General features: G+C 36.4%; 5 protein-coding genes and 2 non-coding genes across 7 annotated transcripts; 4 read left to right on the forward strand and 3 right to left on the reverse strand.

Moving 5' to 3' along the window:
• The first annotated feature begins 1,616 nt into the window (after positions 1-1,616).
• LOC140802788 (probable LRR receptor-like serine/threonine-protein kinase At1g51880) lies at positions 1,617-4,623 on the forward strand. The gene is made up of 7 exons (XM_073158414.1): positions 1,617-1,704; positions 1,863-2,412; positions 2,693-3,168; positions 3,787-3,922; positions 4,237-4,305; positions 4,374-4,445; positions 4,551-4,623. Exons 1-7 carry the CDS (start codon positions 1,617-1,619, stop codon positions 4,621-4,623), a joined length of 1,464 nt encoding a protein of 487 aa, XP_073014515.1.
• A 1,541-nt stretch (positions 4,624-6,164) lies between these two features.
• On the reverse strand, positions 6,165-6,831 carry LOC140800152 (uncharacterized). Its single transcript, XM_073154819.1, has one exon. The coding sequence runs from the start codon at positions 6,715-6,717 to the stop codon at positions 6,232-6,234; it is 486 nt and encodes a 161-aa protein (XP_073010920.1). The 5' UTR covers positions 6,718-6,831; the 3' UTR covers positions 6,165-6,231.
• A 1,480-nt stretch (positions 6,832-8,311) lies between these two features.
• Positions 8,312-9,137, forward strand: LOC140799690 (uncharacterized). Its single transcript, XM_073154120.1, has one exon. The coding sequence runs from the start codon at positions 8,390-8,392 to the stop codon at positions 8,993-8,995; it is 606 nt and encodes a 201-aa protein (XP_073010221.1). The 5' UTR covers positions 8,312-8,389; the 3' UTR covers positions 8,996-9,137.
• A 5,656-nt stretch (positions 9,138-14,793) lies between these two features.
• LOC140780303 (large ribosomal subunit protein uL29) lies at positions 14,794-17,256 on the forward strand. Its single transcript, XM_073125746.1, has 4 exons — positions 14,794-14,944; positions 15,089-15,224; positions 15,310-15,466; positions 16,796-17,256. Exons 1-4 carry the CDS (start codon positions 14,941-14,943, stop codon positions 16,868-16,870), a joined length of 372 nt encoding a protein of 123 aa, XP_072981847.1. The 5' UTR covers positions 14,794-14,940; the 3' UTR covers positions 16,871-17,256.
• Positions 17,257-18,013: 757 nt separating this feature from the next.
• Positions 18,014-18,086, forward strand: TRNAE-CUC (transfer RNA glutamic acid (anticodon CUC)). The gene has a single exon. It is a non-coding gene; the product is annotated as a tRNA-Glu (tRNA).
• A 64-nt stretch (positions 18,087-18,150) lies between these two features.
• TRNAR-UCG (transfer RNA arginine (anticodon UCG)) lies at positions 18,151-18,224 on the reverse strand. Its single transcript has one exon. It is a non-coding gene; the product is annotated as a tRNA-Arg (tRNA).
• A 2,192-nt stretch (positions 18,225-20,416) lies between these two features.
• On the reverse strand, positions 20,417-21,631 carry LOC140798210 (protein SODIUM POTASSIUM ROOT DEFECTIVE 2-like). The gene is made up of 3 exons (XM_073151983.1): positions 20,975-21,631; positions 20,804-20,879; positions 20,417-20,722 (listed from the first exon to the last, which is right to left on the reverse strand). The coding sequence occupies exons 1-3, from the start codon at positions 21,389-21,391 to the stop codon at positions 20,577-20,579; spliced, it is 639 nt and encodes a 212-aa protein (XP_073008084.1). The 5' UTR covers positions 21,392-21,631; the 3' UTR covers positions 20,417-20,576.
• Between the last annotated feature and the right edge of the window lie 4,846 nt (positions 21,632-26,477).

Here is a 26,477-nt window from a genome sequence, read left to right on the forward strand (position 1 = left end):
TCATTATATATAGCTTTATGATTAGGTTAATAGGAATTAAATAGCCCTCATTTTATTCAGTATATATGCCAATATGGTGTTCTTTTTTGGAACTTAATTTGCCTCATGTTTCTTAACATGCATACACAAGTTCTTTGTAAGCCCACAGCATCACGTATTAATAGCAAAGAGATTATGACTACGAATCTAATCTAATGGGCATAATTAAGCAAGTATAATTGGGACACAACTGGCATCCAGATCCAAATAAAGATGAGTAACATCTTGTAGCTCGCCATTGACATTGAGATGTTGACCAACACTTTAAAAAATGCACCTACATTTCTTCCTTAAAAAAAATAAAACAAAACAAAACAAAAGATATGCATAAGATATCTCCTTGCTTCTATCATGACTATTAAAAACATTAATATTGATGTTCTTAGTCCTAGGATTTTACTAAGGAAAATTAATATTTCTCTTATTTTATCCAACATGCTTCCATAATGTGTTTGGCATGAGCGCCATAATATTAATTGGTAGACGTGAAGTGCACTCACTATGCTCAACATTCAGTTGACCTGGCATCAGGTCAGATTTGATTTGAACTTTTAAATTCAAACTCCTCCGTTTTTTTTTTCTTTGTATAACTTATGAAAGCTTAATTGCTGAGAGAAAAATGCTCAAATGGTTAAAAAAAAGAAGCTTATATTATATGAGTGTCTCCGAGTTTAAATTTCAGCTATTTAATAGGTTTAACTCAGACATTATTAAATTTTCACATCTCCAAAAAGGCACGATAGTCCACTAAAACTATACAATTAAAGGGCTTTTTATAGCTTCATACGAATTGCATTTTATTTATTCATATCATTTTCCACATAAATTATCTTAATTTTTTTTTTCTTCACATGATTCATCTTAAGCTGAAAGGCTGATAAGGAAGTTGAGGTGCCTACTTATTTGCAGCTAGATGTTAGTGGTTTTTATTTAAGAAATTAAACTTTCGCCAAGCTTTTGCCAAATAATCAAATAATATTATCAATAATATGCAAAATTAAGTGCAGATAAAGACATCTCTATTTGATTGTTGGATAGATAAAATTGCCTTTGCTTTGGATATTTGTGCTTATCCTCGCTTAATAACTTAAGCTTCTGAATTCAATTGAATTGAAGTTGATGCACAAACTCGAAGAAAGTTTTCAGTGCAAGGCAATTTTTTCTTATACTGATATTCAAAATTCTAATATTTTCTGAACTGAATTGAGTTCTAATATTTGTGTTTAATTTAGATAAGCTAATTTGACAGCTAGTCATAAACAATTTTTTTTAAACTAATCTCTATTTTGTTCCATGGAGGTGGACAAGCCACCCATTTTATCTGACATGTTCTTTTGCCTTAAAAAAAGAAACCAAAAGAAAAAGAAGAAAGAAAGAAAGAAAAAAAAAGAAGATAGTGATATGGAATTAATCCCTGTTGCTGTTATTTTTGATCAAATCCTCTATTTATTTTCTTTTAGATAGTGATTCAATCAATGACCATGCTAATCATGCATACCTACTAGTACTATATTTATATTCCAATGGCACTCTCAATAAGAAGAGGTGGCGTCTCCCTTGGCTGTTCCTCTACGCAGATGGAATTAAGTTTGAGAGCAACTCGGCAATGGAGATCTGCTTCTGCCGAGGTCTTCTTTGTTCTCTTCCTTCTTCTCTTCTATCGATGTAAGTCTCCTATATGCTCTATAATTGAGGCAATAGTTGCATAGTGTTGTTTATTCACATAGAATGTCATAGATAGCGTAAAAATACGCACAGTTACATTCATTATGATAGCTAGCCCTGATTTTATCCGACATTTTTCATGATTCGATGCTGTGCAGCCCCAACCTCGGTCGCCACGTGGGTGAGCATCGACTGCGGAGCAACCGAGTCGAGTTACACAGACAGCGTCACCGGAATCAATTGGGTCAACGACGGAGACTACGTCGGCTCAGGTTTGAGCAGACGAGTTAGCGACAGCGTGGTCGACGGGGCGTCGGAGCAAATGCGCACTCTACGTTATTTCTCCGACCAGAACAAGAATTGCTACAGGTTTGAACTCTACCGCGGGAAGTATCTCATCAGGGCCGGCTTCTTCTACGGCGACTACGACGGCTTGCGGAGGCCGCCGTCGTTCGATCTCTCGTTCGACGCCAACCGGTGGGCCACCGTCGTGACTTCGATGGACGAGCCCGTCTTCTACGAGATGATCTACGCAGTACGTGAGCTGTATTTCTACGTGTGCGTCAGCCGGACGCACGACGATCAGACGCCGTTCATCTCGTCGCTCGAGGTGCGATCGATCGGTGATTCGATGTATCCTGGGATGAACGAACTCTACGGCTGGTTCATGAGCTACAGAGTCCACTTTGGAGTGGGAGATGTCATAGCGTAAGCTTTTTATTTTGCATCTCATCACATACATGTTAGCATTTATCCTTCTAAAATCTCTTTTGTAAAGGAAAATATTGTAATTGTTAGTCAACTGTTAATGGGGACGAGAAATTTTAGCATCCTCGAACCACATTGATTCTAACATTTGCACCGTTTACTTTAGATAGAAAATTGCAACTTAGTGTGAACCATACAAAGAGAAAAATATATCTCTAGCTTCTCCCCTCGTACGTCTTTAATTGATCAACTAGGGGGTATGTTATGTTAATTATCACAGGTACCCAGATGATGAATACAGTCGAGTGTGGAAACCCTTCTCCACTCCGAACCTAAATACCCTCAACGCAAACTTCACCGAGCTCTTGTCCAATTCTTATTCCAGTCCTCCTCTAGGAGCAATGCTTCATGCAGTGGAGGGAAGAGACCCCTCCAGTTCTATCCTACTCTCTTTCGACTTTCCTCAGAGCAGCAGATCCAATTACGTCGTGTTATACTTCACCGAGGTGATCGAGTTAACTGCTAATCAGAGGAGATCGTTCAACGTTCTCATCGACGGTCGGGACTACGGCATCGTCGTCACGCCTCAGTTTCAGATCGTCCGGGAGGTTAACGTGACGGCGCGGCCGGCGAGTGGAATGATGAACTTATCTCTCACTCCCATCACCTCAAATTCCACCTTGCCTCCACTTATAAATGCACTTGAGATTTACACAATGAGCCAACCACTTGTTGCAGGAACTCATCCAACGGATGGTACGTATGAAACATAAATTTGCTCTTTGGATTATATGCTCGTAAATGCATGTTAACTCCCAACTATTCTTAAATCTTTAGATGTTATAAAACAACGTTTTGTATAGGTTTGACCTTTATTATCACTCACAACCAGGACCTACGATATGGATATTTATTTCGCTTCTAATATATTAAAAATACACGTGTATTATTTTTTCTTTAAGCAAAATTTATCATATAGATGAATTAAATTAATTATAGATGTAAAATAACATTATCGTTGGATAAATTTTCTTAAGATTAAGATAAAAACAAAACAAAAAAAAGCAACCAAATTCTAAGATCAAATCATAGGTATTCTTATTTATGTGAATGCCCATAAAAATTTGTAAGATTAAATCTTTATAATTTAACAAACAAAGAGCCATGAATCCTGCTAACTGAAAGTAATAGATAGATGCAAACGAGAATACCAATAAATATCAACTTTTAAAGATCTAGTACACACACTTGTAGATAAAAGATTTTGTATATATTAAAAATAAAAATTCTAGAAATGAGGATTTTAGAGCAAAAGTTCATTTTATTGATCATGACAGTATATATTTGCTGTGTTATGTGGTGATTTGGATACAGTGTCAGAACTCAGTCATACGATCATGGATAGTTTTGAGAGTCTAAAAGGATGGAGAGGAGATCCATGCTTACCTACAAACACAACATGGAAATGGGTTCGCTGCAATAATCAAAACCCTCCAAGAGTGACAGCGCTGTGAGTTATATATATGCATGCCAATCAAGTTTAACCAACATAGATCTTCATGAAAATTAAGCTGAGCTTGCAAACTTTTAAGAGAAAACAAATGATTCAGTACCTCCTCTAATTTCTTTCTCTCTCTCTCTTCATCAAATTAAGACTGAAGTTGTATGATAATAACGATTGAAAGTAACGGTTTTTACTGGAAGTACTAATTATTCCTTTAAGGAGACATTTATCTGTGGAATAACTTTCTTATGCAGGTTATTATGGTGTTTGGTTATAAATTGATATACGTATGAAATAACAATATATATACATTTCTACAGATACCTTTCACATTATGGTTTGAAGGGTGATATACCAGATTTTAACAAAATGGAAGCCCTTGAAATAATGTAAGTCATAGTTTGAATTTAAAACTTCTAACCAATTTTTAAATGTCTAATGTTTGGTCCTTCTTCAGATTAATGGACCATAATGCGCTCACAGGAAAAATTCCAAGTTTCCTTGGAGATTTGCCAAATTTGAAGCAGCTGTAAGTTGAATTTGCTATCTCTAAAGTCAAAAATGATGATCTTAATTTATTGTTTCTTTTTTTTTCCCCCTTATATCTAATGAATGAGACCATTGCTGGTGCTAGTGATCTATCGCACAATAAACTTACTGGTGATGTTCCTCAGAATTTGAAGGACAGTAACATAACATTCAAGTAAGGTTCAGTTGTAACTGCTATTAGTTTGATTTTTCTTTTATATATTCAAATTATGGTTTAATTTTTGCATCTCAACAATCCATTTTAGTCGTACTGCAAATTTTCTTTAAAAAAATATCTTGATATATTGATCATTTGACTCTTCATTTTTACTACCAATTGACAAAAAGCTCTTTAGGTTGTACTTTTGGAGAGTACGAAGAACATCCCTTATAATGAAAACAAGGAATCAATTTGCAATTGTTAAACAATATCTAGAGGTGTGTCCCTTTTTAAAACTAAAGGATTTTTTTAATATTGAAAATTTTAAAATATCATAATCACCACTGAAATATTTAAATCTTCTAAAATTACTATTGTGGTTAATTTTCACCATAATGTCTTGAACAAGTGAATATCTCTCTCTCTTGAAATTTTAAGTGTCAAATATTTATTACTAACTTTTTGTGTTGCATAAAATTATTTTCTCCTTGTACCATAGTATCGGGCATAATTATCGAAATCGAATGATCGAGTTATCGAATCAGCAAACCGATTGTTGAATAATAGAACAAATCCAATTGTATTATATTTATAGATATTCTTTTTAAATTTTTAGAATTATTTATAACTATAAATATAAAATTAAATATTAAAATATTTCTAAACAAATAAGCAATTTGTCTAGATAGCCTACTGATTGAACCCAGTCACTTGATGTCTGGTCCAATTCTGATGATTATGATATCCAATATTTTTAGTACCTCTGATAAAATGATATTCTTGAAAGAGCTCAACAATTTTTAATGATAACTAATCCAAAGATCCAAAAATCAAAGAACTAACCTCCTGCCACTCTCCATTTTTGCATCTATCTCTCAGTGTGGAGCACAACAAACTAGACACTTGGGTGCAGAAAGTATTAAAAATGATCTTCACTGCCATTGCATCTGCCATTTTGCTGATGATCCTTTTTGTGATCTGCGTGGCCAACAGTCGACCAGTTGCAGATCCCGCCATTGTCATGGCAAATTATAATACGGTTCAAGTAATGCAACCTCCTTATAAACAATAAATATTGCATCACTGAGTTACTAAGAAGCTCTTGATTCTAACAATCAATTGAGGCCTTAATGTGCTGTTGTAATGTGCCGTTGTAATTAATGTTTCCTATTGTTGTAAACAACAAGTGATTGAGCTTCCTTTCGAATATAATATAACTTTGTTCACAAATTTTATTTTAGTTATTATTAGTTAAATTTAACTAACAAATTGATTTTTGAAAGAGCAAAATTATTTCAGTTAATAGATATTTTAAATAATGTCGTTGTAATTATAGTTTTTTTTTAAGTTTTTAATGATAATTATATGAAAATTCCTAATAATTATTTACCTCTCTTCATCTAGAAGAGAGGTAAATAATTATTTCAGTTCAACTTGCTACTCGGATGAATCAAATATAATATCATGTCACTTTCATATGGATAAGTTTAGTAGTAAAAGATCATAAACAACACTCATTGTATATAATAAAACACGTTCACATATGAGACACCATTAACATTTTTCTGAGAATTTAAAAAGCTTCAGCAGTCCTTTTAACGATCATAAGACATTGGATATCTACGACTTATCCTCCAAAGCCCAGCGACTTATCCGCCACCTCGACGACGGCGGTGCACGAGAGAAGCCGATGGACGATGGAGTTTATAGCAAAACAAGAAGCCTCCCTAAATTTCCTCAAAATAGCACACTTATTATTATTATCCTTCTTCTTATTCCTCCAACGAATAAAACGGAAGTCGGCGGCCTTCCCCTTAACTCTGCCGAGGCACCTTATCGTCTTCTCGGGGACCGTCTCCTTCTTGGAGAAGGTGTAGCTCCTCAGATACATCTGCCTGCAGGAATAGCTATCCACGACTATCGGGGTAGACCTCGGATTAGCACGATCAGTAACGCAGTTATCCTCCTCACCCTGTGTTGTTATTCTTCCTCTGGATATCGACTTGACGAACTCGGCGTCGGATTCGGGCCATTTGTAGAGATTGACGTAGTTAGCCCGCACCAGAACTCGGGCGTCGACGCACCCAATTGCCGACTTGCACACAGAGCTCATCTCTTTCTCTCCCTCTCTCTCTCTCTCTATCTATCTATCTCTCTTAGGGGTTGGTTATTAAAGGGGATGGGGAATGAGATGGAGGGATGTTGGAAAAATAAAAAAACTTTGGTTGCAAGGAAGAAGAAGGTGGGATTGTTTGTAAAGTGTATACTATGGGGGCGTAAGGAATGATGTGGCATAATGAGTAATGAGTGATTAGGACTGCTGTCTCTCTAGTTGGTCTCTTCCACCATGAATTGTATAGCAATTTGCCTCTTTAATTATTATTATTTTTCTTATGAAAATTCTCAAATAACACTGCGTATTTAAGCGATTGTGTGATTAATATCCTATCTTCATTATGTTCTTAAAATACCCTCATTTTAGTACATTTAGTTCTTTTTCAAGTTTATTCATAGGTAAGGTGTTTAAAGGTAAACGAAAGTCATCGAATTATAAATAGTTCAAAGATAAAGGTGTATGTATTATTGCTTAGGGGGTTATAGAAAGAGGTTACCAGTACGTAATCCGGGTTGGTGGGAGTAAGTGACTTTATCCTCCGACTCCTATGCGTGTTTACGGTGATGGATGTATAAGATATTCTACCAAACGCCGATAGAGAGGGAGATATCCAGCTGTGTGGATTAGGAATCATTATAACTTGTGGAGAAGAATAAGAACAGATACTGAGTAAACCATAGCCACGCCCACTGATTCGTATAATTGGCCATAATTTTTCCTCACGTTGTACAACAACCCAGGATAAGAAGAGGAAGTAATTAAAACAAGTGCGATTGGGATGATGAGTTATATCAAGCTTCCTACGACTTCAATAGGTTTAAGAAGGCAACGGGGAGTTCTATCTTTCAGAATTTAATATTAAAAGATGTTTATTGCAGTGTAGTTGTCAGCAAATTGATATTAAATTTAATGTATGAGTTCAGCATCTTTATCTTCTAAGTAAAACGCTAATAAAAATTATATTTTTATTTTAAAAAATGTTGAAAAAAATTCAACACTATTAAAGATAGAGAGGATATAAAAATACTGAACTAATAAGTTTTTATTGTGAAAAATGCTACACTGTTATGTACTCGATTTAGAAGGCTATAATTTTCTAACTAAAAGTATATTTTGTATATATGATATATTGTTAAAAAAAATTAAAAGAGAAATAAATATAATAATTTGATCAAAACTTAATCTGATCGATTGGAATGGCAAATAAAAAGGACTAAGGCTCCTTTAAATTTTATCCAATATTGTCTTAAAAAAACTTTTCAACATTCCCATCTAAAAGAAAAATATTGACAAGTTTAATATCGCACGGATATCTACAGTAAAATATATCTATGTTGGTATTAAATTTAGAGTGTAGTCTATTTTCTATAAATTGAGTCATGTTGCTAAAAAAATCTTATTTCAGACATATGATATGACCCAATCTGAACAGTATAGGGCCGGAAGAAGCCTGTAGTAGACCCAGACTATACACTGCTTCCAGCTTCATGGAGATGTGGCCAATCCTGGACCCATGAATCCAAAAAATAGTTTAAAAGATAAATAAAAGGAAAAGAAGAATGAAAAAAAAAAAAAGGAAAAAAAAGAGAGAGAAAAATCAACTACACTCTCCTCTTATCCACACCAAGGAAGGAAGATAGTAACGCAGCAGAGGCATTCAAGCAAACAGATGGCCGGCATCATCCCAATCTCCAATCCCTTCCCTTCCACCCTCAGCCCACCTCTCCTACCAAATCCTAATCCCCACCGCTCCCTTCTTCCCTTCCCCCCTCACGCTGCCTCCGACTCCGACGACATCACCAGCTCCGACCAAGATTCCGGGGCTGCCGCTAACAGCGACGGTGACGCGACCTTCGAGAACCGCCTCGCCCAGGTCCGCCTCAAGTACCGCAGCGGCACTGGCAAGAAGGCTGAGCAGCGCCGTTCCAAGAAATCCCCTTCCTCCTCCTCCGGGAAGAACAAGAAGGCGGTAATGCTACCCCCGGTGCCGCTGCGCTCGGCGATGTCGGCGATGGGAGTGGAGGTGGAGATCGGCTTCACCCCTTATAGCGAGCGGCTCAATGGTCGGCTCGCCGGGCTGGGCTTGGCCGCGCTGCTCCTCGTCGAGCTCGCGTCGGGGAAGCCGCTGGTCGCGTACCACGCACCGGCCGTTATATTCATCCAGATCTATACGGTGGCCGCCGCCGCCGCCGTCTTTGTCAAGTTTGAAAAGGAGAGAATTAGCGTCTGGCCGCAGAAGCCGGTCGCGGCGGCGGTGGAGGGCGGCGGTGATTGAGATGATGAACCGTTTTACCTTGGCTGTTGATGTATTAATATGTGTTCTAATCTTAGATTTTTTTTTCCTACACGGATATTGATGCATATCGTTTAATATGAAATTTGAATGTCTTGAGATGAACAAGCTTCAATTGCTTTTAGCGGCGAAATCCGTTTGAAAGGGGTGTAAACGATGCTCGGGCTTGGCTCCGTATCAGACTCGACTTAAAACTATTTTCTAAGTCGTATAATTCTGTTTAGGCTCCGCTTAGCTCAACTCGAGCTTAGCCAAACCAAGCCTGAAAATAAGGTTATTATCAAATCTTATTTAAGACGAGCTGGATTGTGCTAGATGAGCCAGATCGAGTTGATGGAGGAGGAGGACGAGGTAGCAGCTTGGCAAAGAAGGACGAGGTGCCAACTTAGAGGAGTATGAGCAAAGGGCTTGTTGTCGAAGGAGGAGCTGGTTTGTCAATGTTGAAGGAGTAGGAGGTAGCTCATCATTGTCGAAGGAGAAGGAGGAGGCGGCGACTTGAGGAGGACGAGCATGGGGCTAACCGTTACCGGAGGAGGAAGAGACAGGTTAGAGATTTGAGAGAGTTGCCATCGGGAAACGAAATTGGGACGTGGGATTTGGGAATTGGGAACTAGGGTTTTGTGAGAAACCCTTTTATACTGAATCCGAGCGAGCTGGCTCCAATTCAGGCTCGGCTTGAAATTATTTTTGAGCCATTGAACTCGGCTCGGGCTAAGCTCAACTCTAACCAAGCCAAGTCGAACTTGAGCTTCAATCGAGGTGAGCCTAAGCCGAGCCCGAGCTACTTGTTTATTTTGGCAATCCTATTGGTTTGTAAGTAAAGAAACATAGGGTAGGTTGGGACGAGATTTTTCCTAGCATTTATGGTGTAACTAATGATAATATTTAGAGAAGTGGGAAGGAGACTTGGAGTTTTTTTTTTATCATCCAAGAGCCCGAAGGCTAGATATAGGCTTGACAAAGAGCCAACCCTCCACAGATACAAAGACATTAAGATCTAATTAAGTTTTAGCTAATATACTAAGCTTTTTATATTAGACATCAAGCCATATGCGTCGCTGAACTATTGCTCTGTTGAACTTGAACTAAGCAGGAGAAGAGAAGCTGAGGAAGGTGAGGAGGGTGTGCACTATTTAGTTTCTTGTATCTAGTAATACATATTTCTTTTGATGCTATATATAATTTGTATATTATCTGTTATAAACTAGATCTGGAACGATCCGTTCATAGGATGATCCTGAGATTTTGAGAGGTAGTAATCTCGGAAGTTCAAATAGGGTAGAATGGTAAATATCCGACGTTACGACGGTTATCGGAGGGTGGTGAACGGCCAAGGGTGGTAGTAAACGACCACATAGTAGGGTGGCTGTTGGAAGAAGGTGGTGGCTGGGGATTTAGAAAATGTTGGATGTTCTACGGCTATGATCTATTCCTAGAAAGATAACGACAATCTAATGGCTACAATAAAAGATAAGGACGATAAGTAATACAAGATAAATAACTTAACTTAGTTCAATATTCATTCTATGATTTCCTTCAATGTTTATTATAACACATGTCCACTAGACTGGATCCACATACGAATTATTTAATTTATTTAAAATTCAAAAAATAAGATAAAATTAACTAACTAACTTTACTAAATTAGTCTTCCTTATTTTTCTCGGATTAATTCGTTCGTAGATAGATTCTGAATCTAGAGAAGTCGTGAATACCAAAGTTGTAGATGTGAATGCAAATCTTATCCAAATATTATTCTGAGAGACGCAAATACCAAAGTTGTAGATGTGGAGGCACCCTTATCGAGCCTATCGAGCTAAGCCTAATTGAGCCAGGCTAAGCTCGATGTTAATTACGAGCCAATTTTGGCGGCTTGGGCTTGGCTCAACTCTGATCGAGCAGAGCCGAACTCGAGCTTCAGCTGAGCCGAGCCCGAGCCAAGTCTGAGCCGCTCATCGAGATTGATAGCCCTACACCTAAGTGATAATAAGAGCTTAAAATTTTGAGACTTCTTTTCTTTGAGAGAATTGTGCTCCACAATTACAAAAAAGATTCAATTTATTTTTATCACTCTGTAACAGAAAGTATTTTAGTCCTATAAAATTTATTTTGTATCACGGTATGTCTATACCTCTTAATTTTTGAATAAGTCGCAAATTTAAAATTGTATATCCAAATTTAATAGTGTTCCATATTTTTCTTTTAATCTTAGAAAGTATTACTAATTTGAATAAATTTTTTTTTGTATTACTAAGTCATGAACTTTCTTTCCAAATACATATTTATTTAATAGAATTATAATTATTTAAGTTATTTTGTCATGTTAATAACATTTGTAGTTACAATTCAGTTTAAATTTCAGGCGGACATAATAATACAAAATTAACCCGAAAAGAAAGATAAAACAACCTAAATGAGCCTTAGGCCTACAATGGCTATCTAGACGTGATCATCGGGCGGGCCGGGTTCGGGCCGGGCTTTTCGGGCTAACCGGGCTTAAGCATTTGTCCACGGCCCGACCCACCAATCACTCGGGCCGAGCCGGGTTCGGGATGGGCTAGAATAGTCTAGCCCGTTATCGCCCGTCGGCCCGTGAGATATCGGGCTGGCCGGGCTGGGCTCTGCCAATTAAGATTTTTAGCGAACCCGAGAGATATTGGACAAGAGCCAGGACGCTGACTTTGGCGGCGGCGCCGCGGCGACGCCGCGGCGGAGGGGGCGAGATCTCACAGCCGAAAGGCGAGGTCAGCGGTAGAGCTCCATATCTCCTACCTCCAACTCCGGAGTCGTAATGTCCTGATGAAACCACGGACGCCGAGAATGGAGTAGAATTTCGATGGTCGGTGACGCTCCACCGTAGATCTCGGGCGGATCTCACGCTGCTCGAGCAATGCCTCCTGGAAGGTGCCGCCGAAAGAGCCGCCATTGTGGTATATCAATCGGAAGAGCCGCCATCGTGACAAACACAAGGGTCCAAGGTATTGAGGTAGGTAGGCTACTGCTTTCGGCCGCGAGATCTCGCCGGACTCGCCCCCTGTGTAGCTTGGAGCCTTGGAAAAATGGGCAAATGGAGATTGTCAGATTGGAAAGACTGCAAGTGAGAGAGTTGTGGTCTTGTAGAGTCTTGACATGATGTCATCTTATGGAGTTATGCCATTGTGGGTGGTGGCCAGCTGTTGCTAGTTGGTCACTACCCATTTGACCAAATTTTTTTTTAACTCGAGCTATCACTTGGCGGGATTTTTTAAGAATTTTATATAAAATACTCCATATTATTATTCACCTAAATTTACATAGTACCGCATTCACACCGCATTCGAACGCGTTCGCACATACAAAGAATGCATTCAGGCCGTTCGAACGCGAAAAACAGGCGTTCGCACATACAGAGAACGCGTTGTAAATAAAGTAAATGAAAAATTAGAATTAAAATAAATAAAAATAAATGAGTAGATATAAAAAATAAATAGTTAAACAAATGAGTAAATAGAAATATTTTATAATTAAACAAATAGTTACACCAAAATTATGAGGATTTTTTTTGCATCACTATAGAATGCCACTTTTAGGAGAAATAACAAAAGATGAAGGCGTAGAGGAAGAAGAACTATATATAATAGAATAATCATTAAAAAGCCTTTCAAAATAACTTTTAATAGTTACCGCACGAAAAACATAGTCATCTTGTTTATCTTCATATAAACTATTAAAAATATCGAAAAGGCCGGTCTCTTTAAGTTGATGTTTTAATAAAATGACAAAACCAATAAGTAAAGGAAAATGTTCAAAATATTTAGCATATTTAGTTTCCATTTTTTGTAAGATATTATGTAAAGTCCGATCATTTTTAAAAGCAAATAAAAAGTTAAACAATATTAACAAGTTGCACACTAGTAATTGTAGTTGTAGGAGAATAAGAGAGCTTGATAACATATTAGGAGCATCAAAAAATGTTTTTAAAAAATCTTTTATTTTTTCTGCATTTTCCCATTCTAATTCAGTAAGACATTCTAGTTCGTTATTAATATATAATAAAACATAAGAAATTATAGCTTTTTGATATTCAAGTACTAATTCTAACATTTCATAAGTATAGTTTTATCCAATTGAAGTTTTTTAGCTTTTAATCTACACCTTTTATATTTACAAATGTTCTAGCTCTTTTATCATTAAAAATAATATGATGTATAATTTCTCTAATTTTATGAATTAGCTCAACAATTTCTTTTAGACCACTTTGTACAATTAAATTTATAATATGACACATGCATGTATTATGTAATAATTTACCGTTACAAAGTAAAGGAAGAAAACATCGAAAATTAACTTGTTAACTCTTGAATAATAGTACCAGAAAGATATTCACGAGACTCTCATCAAGCTTTCAAAAAGAAATTATTCATTTTTTATTTTCCAATTATCATCAATAAAATGTGCGATTATACACATAAAAGACCAACGTTTGCATGAAGTCCAAATATCACTAGTAAAATAAATTCTAGATTTTAATTTTTCAAAATCTAAAATTCATTTTTCTTTTTTCTTTAGCAAAATATTTTAAAACATCTCTTCTAATTGTATGACCAGAAATTCTTTTAAAAATCGGATTAAAACTTCTTTGTAAACAACCTTCAAGTTCCGGATCATCACCTATAGCAAAAGGTTTATTTCTACGAATAATATATTTAACTATTTCTTTACGAGCATTTTCATAATTCCATTAAAAATTATAAATATTTCCGGAAGCATCTTGATTAAATAACATTTGACCAATATCAAGTTGACCTTTTTTATGATTGTCTTTAATATGCCTCATTAGGTGAGTAGTGTCATTCTTAGTTAATGCAGAAAAATCATGATTACATTAAAGACATTTAGCTCTACAATCTATAACATTACATTGGCCATCTTTTGTTTCAATCATTTTGAAATACTTCCAAACTTTAGACTTTAATCTCTTAGAACTGATGATGAAGCCGAAGCCAGAGTTTCCAGATCAAGTTGAGGTTGAGATGTAGGTGTAGGATTAATTGAATCTCCGCCCTCCAATTGAGATTCTATATGATCATCAAAAGAATTCATATTGGAGAGAATTTGCTAATTTGAAGACTAAAAATCTTGAAACCTTTAATTTGGAAATAACTTGAGAGATTAGAGAATTTAAGAATGTGTGATAAATTTAGAAAATTTATCATCTATTTATAAGCATGAGAAAAGTTAAAATTACCAAAATACCCCTATAAAACTAGTTGTTTATTTTTGTTAAAAGGGTAAAATGGTAAAAAAATAAAGTAGAGGTCCTATTTTGCTAATTTTCAGATTTTTTTAGCTATCTTTAGAATATTTTTGACCGTTACATATTTTTTTAAAAATATTTCTGTTCTTCTCTGTTTAAAAAAATATATATTAAAAAAAATTGAATAGTACAGATATGTGATGGGAGATGGGCTAAAAAATTTAAACAATACCTGAATTGTGATGGGAGAGATGGGCTAAAAAACTTATAAAACGGTACAGTGTATAAAATTTCCCGTTATTTTTTTACTGTAGCAGAGGGCCGAACGGGCGAGCCTTACGGGCGAGCGGGCCCCACGGGCGGGCCGAACAGGCAGGCTTTCAGGCCGGGCCGGACGGGCAAAGGGTTGGCCCGTGCTGCCCATTGGTAGTTCGGGCCCAGGCCGGGCTTAGACCGGTCCAAACTGGGCACGGGCGGGCTGGGCCTAATGATCAGGTCTATGGCTATCCAATCTCGAAGTGCCAAGTATCGACCGGAGCAAGTTGCTGCAAACCGTTCTCCAGCCAGGGATGCGGTAAATTAGGGTTTCGAGAGCGGTAGGGTTTTTAACGCTCCCATATCTCCTTTCCAGCCGCCGTTTGGTGCACTTCTCAACTTCTCCTCCGTCGATCAGCCCATTACCGTCTCAATAATGGGTAAGAAATTTAATCGCCTTCTCCATCTCACGCCTCTCTCTCTCTCTCTCTCTCTCTCTCTCTCTCTCTCTCTCTCTCTCTCTCTCTCTCCCTCTTCTACTCTTCGTCTCTTTTTCACATCGATTTCTCTATTCTTAATGACAGCGAGGATTAAGGTCCACGAGCTCCGCGGGAAGACGAAGGCGGATCTCCTCAACCAGCTTAAGGATCTCAAGACGGAGCTCTCCCTCCTCCGCGTCGCTAAAGTCACCGGCGGTGCCCCCAACAAGCTCTCCAAGATGTTAGTTTTCTTTGAAAATCCCCATTTTTTAGTGACCATTTTGGTCTCCGTCTCATAGTTGTTAGTGTTGGATTTGGTGCTTTAGCAAGGTGGTGAGGTTGTCGATCGCGCGGGTGCTTACGGTGATCTCACAGAAGCAGAAGGCGGCGTTGAGGGAGGCGTACAAGAACAAGAAGTTCCAGCCCCTTGATCTCAGGCCTAAAAAGACTCGCGCCATCCGCCGCCGCCTCACTAAGCACCAGGTGATTTCCCTTGCCCGCCCGTTTCATATCTTTTCAATTCCTTTGTTTTGTTTTGCAAAATCTTAACCCTTTGAGGATCGTCTGTATGATGTTTTGTGATCGTTCCAAAGATCGTTTTTGTTACTAGAAAACTTGATTTTATATAGCACGATGCTGTCTGCGTGCCTTTTATTTTGAATTCAGGTTGTCTTATGAATTAATTCCTTCCAACTAGTCTATTTCATGATCAGCTCCTTTTTTTATGTGTGATGAGATGTAATTTTGTCATTCAATTGCCTGTTTGCGCTTTTTATTTTCAATTCTATCCGATGATTTTTGTAATCGATAAGTATTCTCAGAGTTTGTTTATCCACATTATACATAATTATTTGAAGGCCAGGATGCCATATTGTTACTTCTGCTATTTGGCAATTTTGACCACTATTTTAGTAGTTAACTTTTTGGATCATTACTTGATGTTCAGCATTCATCTGTGTTTGCTGTGCATTAATTTTAGCAACGCATATATTTATAAAAATTCAAATTTTCTTAGGCAAAATTTAGATTGTGAATTTTATTCCCCAAAAGGCAATCTTAGATAAGAGATATAATTGTAATTAAATGTTTGTTGAGTTTTCTTCTTCTTATTAGACTCGGGAAAACTGAACTGTTTTACTGATGAATATGGAAACGAAAACACAGTGGAAATAAAATAATTGAAAGGGTTGCATGCCCTTCAGTATGAACTTTGTGATTGTTTATTGGATTATGTTAGTTTGCCATTTATTGTAAAATGTCATGCATAACTATTTTCTGTAGAGGAAAAAAAAAGGAAAAGTTTGAACCTTAGAATTTATATATCTTTTTTAAGGTTCTCATGAAGAACAATAGATGTTCAACATTCACCCAACTCAACTGGATATAGCTGGTGGATCTTATACGGCCCTCCCTCCAGAAAAATAGTTAAAGGTTGTGTCATGGAAGAATACAATGTTGACATGTTAGTTGAGGAGAACTTCGCCTCAAAGGGTCATATCTACATTACTGAAATGCTTACATCTAAGATGGAGGAGAGCTTTATCTGAGATAAACTTATTGTGTTATTTAATAGTATTATGAATTGCTTGGGAAATTAACGAAGATGAACCTATCACAACGAGGTCTTGGATGAACTTAATTTGCATTTATAGACGAAATTCACAAGTTCGGCTGTTTTTAAAGCACTTGTATAATTGAGGAGATGAATGTATTCGATTGCTTCGTGAAAGATTACAAGAATGTTGAGTAGGATATTCCACTTGTGCCTTCCATTCACTGCATATACTGATTTTGTTCCTTATAATTGAACAGGAATCTTTGAAGACTGAACGAGAGAAAAAAAGAGAGAAGTACTTTCCCATGCGGAAGTATGCAATCAAAGCATAGAGTAGAACTGTGGGGTGAACACCCTTTATTCGATGCTTTTGTTATCAAGTATCCATTGTTTTCACAGGAATGGCATGAACTTTGCATTGCTCAATCCGTTGCTCCACAATTATTTGGCATTATTGCGATGGTATTGGTTCTTTTGGGCATGTCAGTTCTGTCTACGATGTGGAAAACGATTTTGGGCAGGCTCTCTTATTTTTTTTTGTTCTCTTTTACTTGTGAACTCGGTTGGCCCCGTGCACGTCCATCATAGCATGGCAGAGTATTCTGTTATGTTGTAAATGTAATGACTGCTGTCAGAAGGTCAAAAATTGCAAGGGATCACCAAACGTAATTCTGGAGCTTGACAGCCTTCTTTGCAATCTATTTTCATGTCTACTTAATTTTCTTGATCCAGCGTAAACTTCAGACTTTTGTAAGTAAAGTGGTTTGAAACAACATTGGTTAATCCTCCTCAATTATAAGGCCGGATGAACTATTATCTCCCTGGATCTATTAGGCTGTTAGTGTCATCCTACAAAGACCTAATTTTTGACCCTTCTACTACTCTCAAAAGTTTATTGCCGTAGTTTGTTGTTTTTAAAAGATAAAATTTATTAATTAACTGGCCCTATTATAATAAGCGCCATTAACATCATCAGAGGAAGACTCCTCTTCTAGACTTATTAGCCTCCCGATACAGATAAAAAAGAAATTAATAACAAATAGTCATCAGTGAGAGGAGGCACCGACCAATGAGTTGTATTGACAGGAGTAAAGAGTCCAACTCGATTTCAAGATGAGTGATACCCCTGAAGTGGAGGGAGCGGAGAGCAGTATTGAGGGTCATGGCCTCAGCAATCAAAGTGGAGCGGTAGTTGCTAAATCTACTATCAACCATAATTGGGGAAGACAATGAGCCGTGTAGGATAAATCCTACACCTCCAAGTTAATTCGTCTAGTTAACTTAACCACCTTGTCCAAATAGCCAAAGGCCAAAGGAGCCCAGTTGAGGAGAGAGAGAGGGATCGAATTTGAGGACAGAGTTTATGAGAGTAAGTCGATCGGCCTAGGTGAGGTTAGATCTTTTACACTGTAATCAAAGTTAAATTAAATCTTATATGTACTTTTATGTTACTTTAGAAAAAGGAAATAAACAACTCCGTTGTAGTCTAGTTGGTTAGGATACTCGGCTCTCACCCGAGAGACCCGGGTTCAAGTCCCGGCAACGGAAATGTTTTTGGTTGTTATGAATTTTTTTTTACGCAATAAAATAGTGCAACATATAAAAAAGGCAACGACCACAGTGGGAGTCGAACCCACGACCTTCTGATCCGAAGTCAGACGCGCTAATCCACTGCGCTATGCGGTCAATTTATGTTTATTCTGTACTAAAAAGTTTAATAATATTAATATTTTCAGAACCCTAACCGTAATGCTTTACTGCATCTCAAAGTCCAACCTACTCCATCTCCCATGATCCTCCCTAATCCTCTCGTTATTCCTATGTCTGTGTATCCATCAATCAACCCTTTTCTTCTAGCAAACACACTAAGCCAAACCATGCACACACACCCCCTCTCCCCTCCTGCTTCTGCTTCTAACCACCATTCCAATCCGGTACGAGTCTCGAAGTACGTGAACTCGAAGGGGTTCACCGACGGTGGGATCGGCGACGTTGGTGAATGGGACGGGCGGGGTTGAGTCGGTGCTGCAGTTCACTGTGTTTCTTGAATATTAGTACATAGAAGTCTTGGTTTTTAGTGCCACCCATGCTATTTATAACTCAAAACTAAATGAGGAGTAACAAAGGCTATTTATAACTCAAGAGGATTAAATCTTTAGTGCCACCCACGCTAAATTTCTCGTCAGCACTTTTACAAGGATAGAGGTTTGAATCCTCGACCCTTTATGTTAGTGGACCGGGCTTGTTATATTTATTGATGGCTCCTTCTCAAATTCTAGATTTTTCTGTAGACATTAGTTGGAGTTCAGTTTGATCAGTTCATAATCATAAAGATGATATTATAAACTGAGAAAAAAATTTTAATTTTTTTTTATGGGGTGCATTTGCGTAGAGAGAAGGTAGTTTATTAGCTTGCTAACATGATTACACTTTGATTCTTGAATGTACTTGGGATCGATGTTAATCTATAAATCACAAAAAAAAAATGTTAACAGAAAAATATTATAACTTATGAGCATTTTACGTGTAAGTATAAGGCACTGCAAAATTCAATATTTTATCCTAAACATAATTAGAATGTTGATATCGTCGTGTTACAATCAGTAAACTCGATAGAAATATTAGATTCATATTTCATAAAATGCTGAACTTTTCGGCCCAAGTGCTAATATTTGATCGTATTTAATGTATGCTCCTTCAGGTAATAAGTTCAAGGATAAATAAGTTTAAGGAAGCCTAGTCTGGCCAAACACTCACATTAAGAAGGGTCAAACTTGCAGATGAATAACACTGTTCAGGAGTGCAAACCAGGAGGGTTCTTTTATAAGGTGAAACTGCACTGGAAAAAAGGAAAGTGGAAAAGAAAAATATCCATGCCAAGCACGCCTCTCTGCTTACAAAATAGTAGCAGGAAAAGGTGGCACCCCTGAAGGACTACATCGTTTAGATCAACAAGTCTAAGAACCGTAGCAAAGAAGCTGCCTTTTATCCTCGGAGAAAGGTATAAATTCCTGGGTAACAGTTCATCTGGAGAGGCTACATGTACACTCTCTCCATCTTGGACTCATCATTGTAGGATTATTTCTTCTCGGGTTTGCTGGGTTGATGCTTTTTATGTCTTTTAATTTCTTTGTGCTTGACACCTCTGGGGCCTTCGCTTTTAGTGTATTTTTGCTGTCTTAAGCTCTGCAATTCACTTGTCCCTGTCTCTCTTTTGGTGGTATGGTAGGATAGTATGTGTTCTAAAGGGAGAATTCCTGGTCTCAGATTTCAATGGACTAGAGATAGTCTACTTATATATATATATATATATATATATATATATATATGAGCTCGTTGGATAATTATAAGTTAAATCGGTTAGATAACTGAGTCAGTCCTCTCAAAAAATTAATTATAAAATATCTAGAATATACTAATACAATGTTATGATGCAATAGTTACTACATTAGCTCCAATAATCATAGGACGTGACCACTGGTTTATAATGATAACCTCTATTTTACTTGGGATGGGGGAGAGTGAAAATTTGCAAAGATTTGTGCCATGAAATGGTTTCAATTTCCTAGCTAAATCCCTATAGCTTATATGTAGTTATTAAGATTGTGCATGAATTGCTGACGGGGATAATCAGTAACTTCCCTCAGAATCTGGTGGAAGATACAAAATTTTGCTGCATGATTACACTTCATTAATCTTTTTGGAGAGGATTAATTATGATATTTAATCTAAAGTTTTTCCTCTACGCTGTAGTAGATAAGAACAACCAACACTACAAGTTCCAGTTGCCAGATCGTTTTACTTGTCAACATCCTCAACAATTAAATCATATAGCCCTGAATTTTCTAGTTCAGATCAAAGCAGATCACTAATTCATAGGAAAGGGTACTGAATGTCCCAGAACTCTTTGGAACATAGATTTATAGTCAGACGACCTCAAGATAAAGACTACTCAATGTACACCTCTTGACTAAGAACAGATAAAAGAAAATTAATATGGAAAAAAAAAGTTCTACAGCTTAAGAGGTGTAAATTTGATTAGAACGACGCCGACGACCGCGGTGGCGACGCCCAGAACTGCGCATTCTTGACCTTCGAGATGCTATTAAGCACGCCCAAAGGCGTGACATCTCCGACCACCGTCACCTTCTTCGCCGCCAAGTCTATGTTGAAGGATGTCACCCCTGCAATTTTTCTCAATTTTAGACACTTGACATGCAACCAAGTGAACTAAAGAGTCAAACACAAACATATATAAATCCCACCTTCCATCTTTGAGATGTGCTTCTTGACTTTTCCTGCACAACCTTTGCAATGCAAGGATACTCTCAAAACCACAACCTAAAAGACACAGCCAAGTGATCAGCCAAATATTGCCCAGCATCTAGAAACAAGCAAATTAACAAAGAGAACTATTAGAGCATCTCGTACAAGACCTGGTCCTGTGATCTAGTAGAAGATGGCCTCAAAACGACTGCCTCATCCTCTCTTTTCCACGCGAGAGCAGGAACTGGTGCATGATCAGGAAAGACATCGATGATGTTAGTGTCATTCAACATGTACCGCGAAGATTTGAGCAGGTATCGTGAAGAGTCCACAGGACTGATTAGTTCAGTGGGTCTCTCTGAGCTTCTCTTGTTATAGTTTTGGTTCTTGGTTTTGGTGTTTGAGGAGGGTTGAGACTGCTTGGTTCTCTGTGTGTCTCTGAGGCGAGGCGTATGGCGATCGAGAGGTCGGCCGGCGAGAGGGCGAACGATGGACCGCCGATCTATGCTCATGCATACAGCAGCTGAGGATGAGGATGAGCAGGAGAAGCTCATCCTTCTCTTATCTCTGAAGAGCAAAGAAGCCATCTATCTGATGTTTTAAGTGTTTAGGAGTGTTAAAAAGCGAGAGAAGCTTCACAAGAAGAGCTCAAGTTTGATGAGGCTTTGCTTTTAAATTTGGAGAATGGGAGGTAAAAAGTTACTCTCATGACTATGGGTGAGTTTAACAGAACTCTCACCATGATATAAGTTATATATCTATATATATATATTGATCAGGTAAAGAAGTCTTGGGGGAAGGACCAATGGATATCTATCACCCACCATACAAGAACATGTCTCTCTTGGCCTCTCTATATACACGAATGACACGAGAGTTCCTCCGATTTCTTAGCAGGTTTACACACTCAAGAACAAGGTTCATAATCCTCCACAGACTGATAGCTTCACCTCGGAGAATCCTGACAGCATCTAGGAACTCCATTTCTAGAATCACATTTGATTCATTATTGACAAGCCCAAGTTTTAATTATTTGTATTTGTCCGTTTTAACTGTGCTTAAAACTAAATATAAAGAGGGATATGATTACAGCCGAAATCATCAGAACTATCTATCGAATGCACCATGCCCGGATAGATCCTCAGAGGAACAACCGGTACCGAATCTAAGATGAAAGAATTAGGTCAAGAAGTTCTACATGATTACCATAATTCCATTTCGACCTCCATTAGCTAAATGGAGAAGATATATAATAAATAATCTTAATCACGATGGAATAGGATTTCTTCTGGGCCAATCTTGTGTAAGTCGATCTAGGTGATCATCAGAAGCGCACATCTAACGGCTTTTATTATATCCATCGGTCTCTCTGGATTCACATTTGTGCATGCATAACTGATGCACACATCTAACTCGCAATAGGTTAGCCCGAACAAAATCAAGGCCATCAATGATGGGCTTATCATGGTATTTTTATCGCATATTTATTTATTGCTCATCCGACCTAACAATCCGATCTTTTTAGTGCATAAAAGGCCCCACCTAAATTGGAAAAAAAAGATTAAAAAGGGAAACCGGCGATTTTGAACGGCAGAAGCAATACAAATATATCCTTTCGGCCGGCCACGTTGCTCGTTTTCAAACTACTTTGCTCAAGATTTTCTTCATTGCCACTATCACAACGTTATTATAATTAGCACTATATGTCCATATAAATTATATATAATGATTATCATTAGCTTTCCATGCGATAATAACTTTATTAACTTTGCATATATATTTATTTATTTGTTCTGTGGGATGTGTTGCCTTTCTAATGGTCACCCACTTTGACTAAAACGATGGCCAGCCAAAACGATTCATCTCTTAGTGTATTCTCACCTTAAATAATTGACTTCCTATGATTAAAAAAAAAGAATCTAAATTTTGGACCACTTATAGTTGCTTTTGTAGATGATAGTTTATTTTTTTCACAAGTGAATTAGATTGGTAAAACTAAGGAAGCAATCATCTAGTGTTATAGAGGAAAATATTTTTAATGGAAAGGAGTTAGTTCCTGCTGCTATGAACTTCTTCTACGTGCAAATTTTTTAAGTAATATTGAATACAACTAAGCGGCTGTGGAAATTATATAATAATAAACTGGGAGTAGTTGAGTTATTATTATTTTTTTAACCTATATAATAACTGGGAGTAGTTGAGTTATTATTTTTTTAACCTATTCTGATTATTATTATTATTATTATTACAGTTTGATTCCTAATATTTTCTATCTGTAAGTTTTAGATGAATTCACAAGCAAATGTTACAGAGGTAGTTACTGATCCTAATCCTAAGCTTGGAAATGCATTAATATTTTTGCTAATCACATAAAAATTTTAAGATAAATTATAGTCTACTCTCTTGTGATTTTGCCCCATTTTAATTTATTCTTATATATTTTCAATTTAATCACTTTTTTTTTTTTTTTGTGATATGGATGTGAAAAGATTTAATTAATCTCACAAAAGTAGAGTTTTATTGGAGAATAGTAGGAATAGTTTTGGTCATTTGAAATATTAGCCCCAAGGAACTGCATTAATTTTAAAAAAAATATATAACTGTTACAACTTAGTCTAGATGATGGTATATAAGAGTAAATTGAAACCTGGCCAAGCCATTAGGTCAAATTATTTTTTCTTTAATTTTTCAAATAAAATTTGTAGACACACCATTCTTGGAGTCTCAAGAAATTAGTTCTAACTTAATACCAAACCCTAGGAGAGAAAAGTATCCTGAAAAAGTTGTTGAGCAAATCCAATTTATAATTTACTAGTTGTTGGTGAGCCTAATGTTAAATAGTGACCTCTTGAACTAAATCAATTATCATCTATGGGAATCACTGGTGGGCTTTTCTGGAATCTTGCACTAGCTAGTGTAAGCCAAATTAAGTTGGAAGAAGCATCCGATTCTAAGGTCAATGGGAGGAGAATCATTTGCTAATGGTGAGTAAAAAGTGGGTTTAGATCCTTCCATAGATTATTGCACAATTCTCAACCAACCAAGCACCATGCTCTCTTTTAAACGTATCAAAGAATCGAATCACCTAAAGCTCCTTTACTTGATCATCACGGCAGAGCTGCCATCCCTCTCCAAGGAAAATTTAATGGTTCTTCTCGTTACTTTTATGACAAAACTACAAGATAGATAGTTAATGGCGAATGGTGATGGTGTTTGTATTTGAGACAGATTAAGATTCGGCAATTCTAATTGATGTTGAAATTCAATTTATGCTAAAAGAATGAAATAATATTATTTGGATTAATATATCATATGAAATCTAGTATAATTGTAATAAATCAATGTGCTTATGTATTATGGATTTGTATTGGATTTAACAAGGACTTACACTAAGCTGCTCGACGACACTAGAAATAATGACATAAAAAATAGGGATAATTCATTTTCAACTCCCTAAACTATCATTATTTTTTTACATATGACCCCCAAAACTTTTATTGATACACGATAATTTTTTTTAGTATATAATGATCTGCTAATAGAAATGGTCAAGTGAGGTATCTCTGATAGTTCAAAGAGTCATTATATATATAAAAGAAAGTTTATGAGTTCACCGTGGAAAAAGGGTGAGGTAAAAAGGAAATTATTTCTAAAAAATATTTAAATTGATTAATAGAAACTTGATTTTATAAAATTTTAACAAAATTTTACGAAACTTAGTAAGAACATAAAAAAAATGTAAAGATGATTAAAAGTCACAACTTATAAAATTCCATGGAATTGAGGGAGACCATCCATAGTGATTACCTATTGCTAAGAGATTAATAAATTGTGATTTGATTAGGAAAAAAGATATTAAGATAGGAAAAGCTAAACATTTGCAATGGATAATGGGAGGCCCCCTTTGTGCTCTGCTTTTTTGGCAAAGCAGAAGGTGGATGTAGAATGTTTTATTTAAGTATTAACATCTAGTAGAAGATTATCCATCATTACATATCAATCCTTTGCATCTTATCTTTAATCCATGTGGGACTAATCTCATATGCAACTTCTAAGAATCTCCTCTGTAGGAATAAGCTAATCATTGAATCATCCACACAAAGGGTTCCACATTTGGTTGGGTGTATTGGGGGAATTTGTATTTTAAATTTTAACAATAGTAATATTCGGTTGGATGTATCCGTAGACTGACTCGAGACTCTTTCCTTCTACGAATTTATTAGAATACAAAATATAAAAATTAATGTTTACTAATAGTTTAAGTTTTTAGATAAGTTAGTGAATTAACATGATATCAAAGCAAGAGGTCCGTGTGTTTAAATTCCGTCGGGCAAAATTAAGGTCACGTATTCAAATTCTTCCGGGCAAAAGTCAAGAGGTCTTGTAGTCAAATTCTATCAACTCGAGAGTCTTTACTTCTACGAATTTGTTAGAATATAAAATATAAAAATTACGATTATCTAATAATTTAAGTTTTTAAAGTAATTGATGAATTAATATACTATCAGAGCGAGAGATCATGTGTTAAAATCCTACTAGGCAAAAATCGAGAGGTCATGTATTTAAATTCTATCGTGCCTATTTTTGTCTAAAAATATAAAACTTTATCTATTTAAATTAAATTCACTTTTTAGATTCATCAAAATATATTACCTAAGTTTAAGCTACATACTGAGCTTGTGTGAAAAAGTTGTCATTCGACTTTCCTTATTTTCTATGTATCATACTATTATATTGTAAAAGCTATTTATATAACATTATTTTTTTTTCATTATTGATAAGTTTGAGTTTATCGAAGAATTGGAAAAGATGCAAATCATACATGATAGAAGATACAGGTAGGCGATCAAAGCGATTATTTACGGTTACAACCACTGCCATTTAAAGAATCCTAAACTTTTTTTTAATAATTTTTTTCTTCAATAATTATAGTTTAATTCTAAGTACTTAACCAATTAATCAGTTAATCCTCATGTGATCCATACTAAATTATAACTAATTAGTCATTAATAGGACCTGAAAAAAGCTTTATTATCTCAAAAGAAAATGAAAAAAAAAATTGCTTTGATGATAGTAGGATAGTTTAGTAATTTGGTAACTTAGATATGACAAGAAAAAAGGGTGCCAACCAATTGATTCTAGCATTTGCGAAGCAAGTTTTGAATGAAAAATTAGCAAATTGCAACAGTGTAAAATGTAAGAGGCTAAGTGCTTAAGATCAAAGCACACAATATAAGTTAAAAACAGACGAGCCCTTTTCTTAGTCTAACAAGATGTGGTGAATTTTGTAGCTAGACTGCTTAATGATAGTCCTACTCTTACATGATTAAGATGTTGAAAATTTGGATATGCCATTGCTACAGAAGTTGTGGGCAATTCTGGAGGCTGTGATACGAAGGCTGTGGATAGAAAATAGACTTACAAAATTCAAACAAATGTGCTCAATAGGGAGGACCTTGGGCAATTAGATCTGTTGTAACTGAGGATATCTCAAATTTCATACTTACATTGAAGCTAATAGATCAACAGATTGGCTTAGTAAAAACTAAAGTTTTGGATGTATTTGGGAGGGTGTTTTTCCTCCCATTTTCTTCAATTTTTGGACTCTAATGGAGCGGTTTGTTACTGATTAATGAAGTTCTTTTTTTTTTTTGTTTTCTTAAAATTTTTTAA

This window comes from Typha latifolia, chromosome 1, assembly GCF_019914945.1.
Source record: "Typha latifolia isolate L0001 chromosome 1, TyphaL0001v2, whole genome shotgun sequence".
NCBI lineage: Eukaryota > Viridiplantae > Streptophyta > Magnoliopsida > Poales > Typhaceae > Typha > Typha latifolia.

Excerpts from the sequence above, each read along its gene's own strand:
- LOC140802788 (XM_073158414.1), top strand. The coding sequence starts at position 1,617 with ATGGAATTAAGTTTGAGAGCAACTCGGCAATGGAGATCTGCTTCTGCC. Across the intron at positions 1,705-1,862 it reads CCTTCTTCTCTTCTATCGAT|CCCCAACCTCGGTCGCCACG; the intron begins GTAAGTCTCCTA and ends GATGCTGTGCAG. Across the intron at positions 2,413-2,692 it reads GGAGTGGGAGATGTCATAGC|GTACCCAGATGATGAATACA; the intron begins GTAAGCTTTTTA and ends TAATTATCACAG.
- LOC140800152 (XM_073154819.1), bottom strand. The coding sequence starts at position 6,717 with ATGAGCTCTGTGTGCAAGTCGGCAATTGGGTGCGTCGACGCCCGAGTT.
- LOC140799690 (XM_073154120.1), top strand. The coding sequence starts at position 8,390 with ATGGCCGGCATCATCCCAATCTCCAATCCCTTCCCTTCCACCCTCAGC.
- LOC140780303 (XM_073125746.1), top strand. Across the intron at positions 15,225-15,309 it reads CCCAACAAGCTCTCCAAGAT|CAAGGTGGTGAGGTTGTCGA; the intron begins GTTAGTTTTCTT and ends TTGGTGCTTTAG. Across the intron at positions 15,467-16,795 it reads GCCGCCTCACTAAGCACCAG|GAATCTTTGAAGACTGAACG; the intron begins GTGATTTCCCTT and ends ATAATTGAACAG.
- LOC140798210 (XM_073151983.1), bottom strand. The coding sequence starts at position 21,391 with ATGGCTTCTTTGCTCTTCAGAGATAAGAGAAGGATGAGCTTCTCCTGC. Across the intron at positions 20,880-20,974 it reads CTACTAGATCACAGGACCAG|GTTGTGGTTTTGAGAGTATC; the intron begins GTCTTGTACGAG and ends TGTGTCTTTTAG. Across the intron at positions 20,723-20,803 it reads GCACATCTCAAAGATGGAAG|GGGTGACATCCTTCAACATA; the intron begins GTGGGATTTATA and ends GAAAAATTGCAG.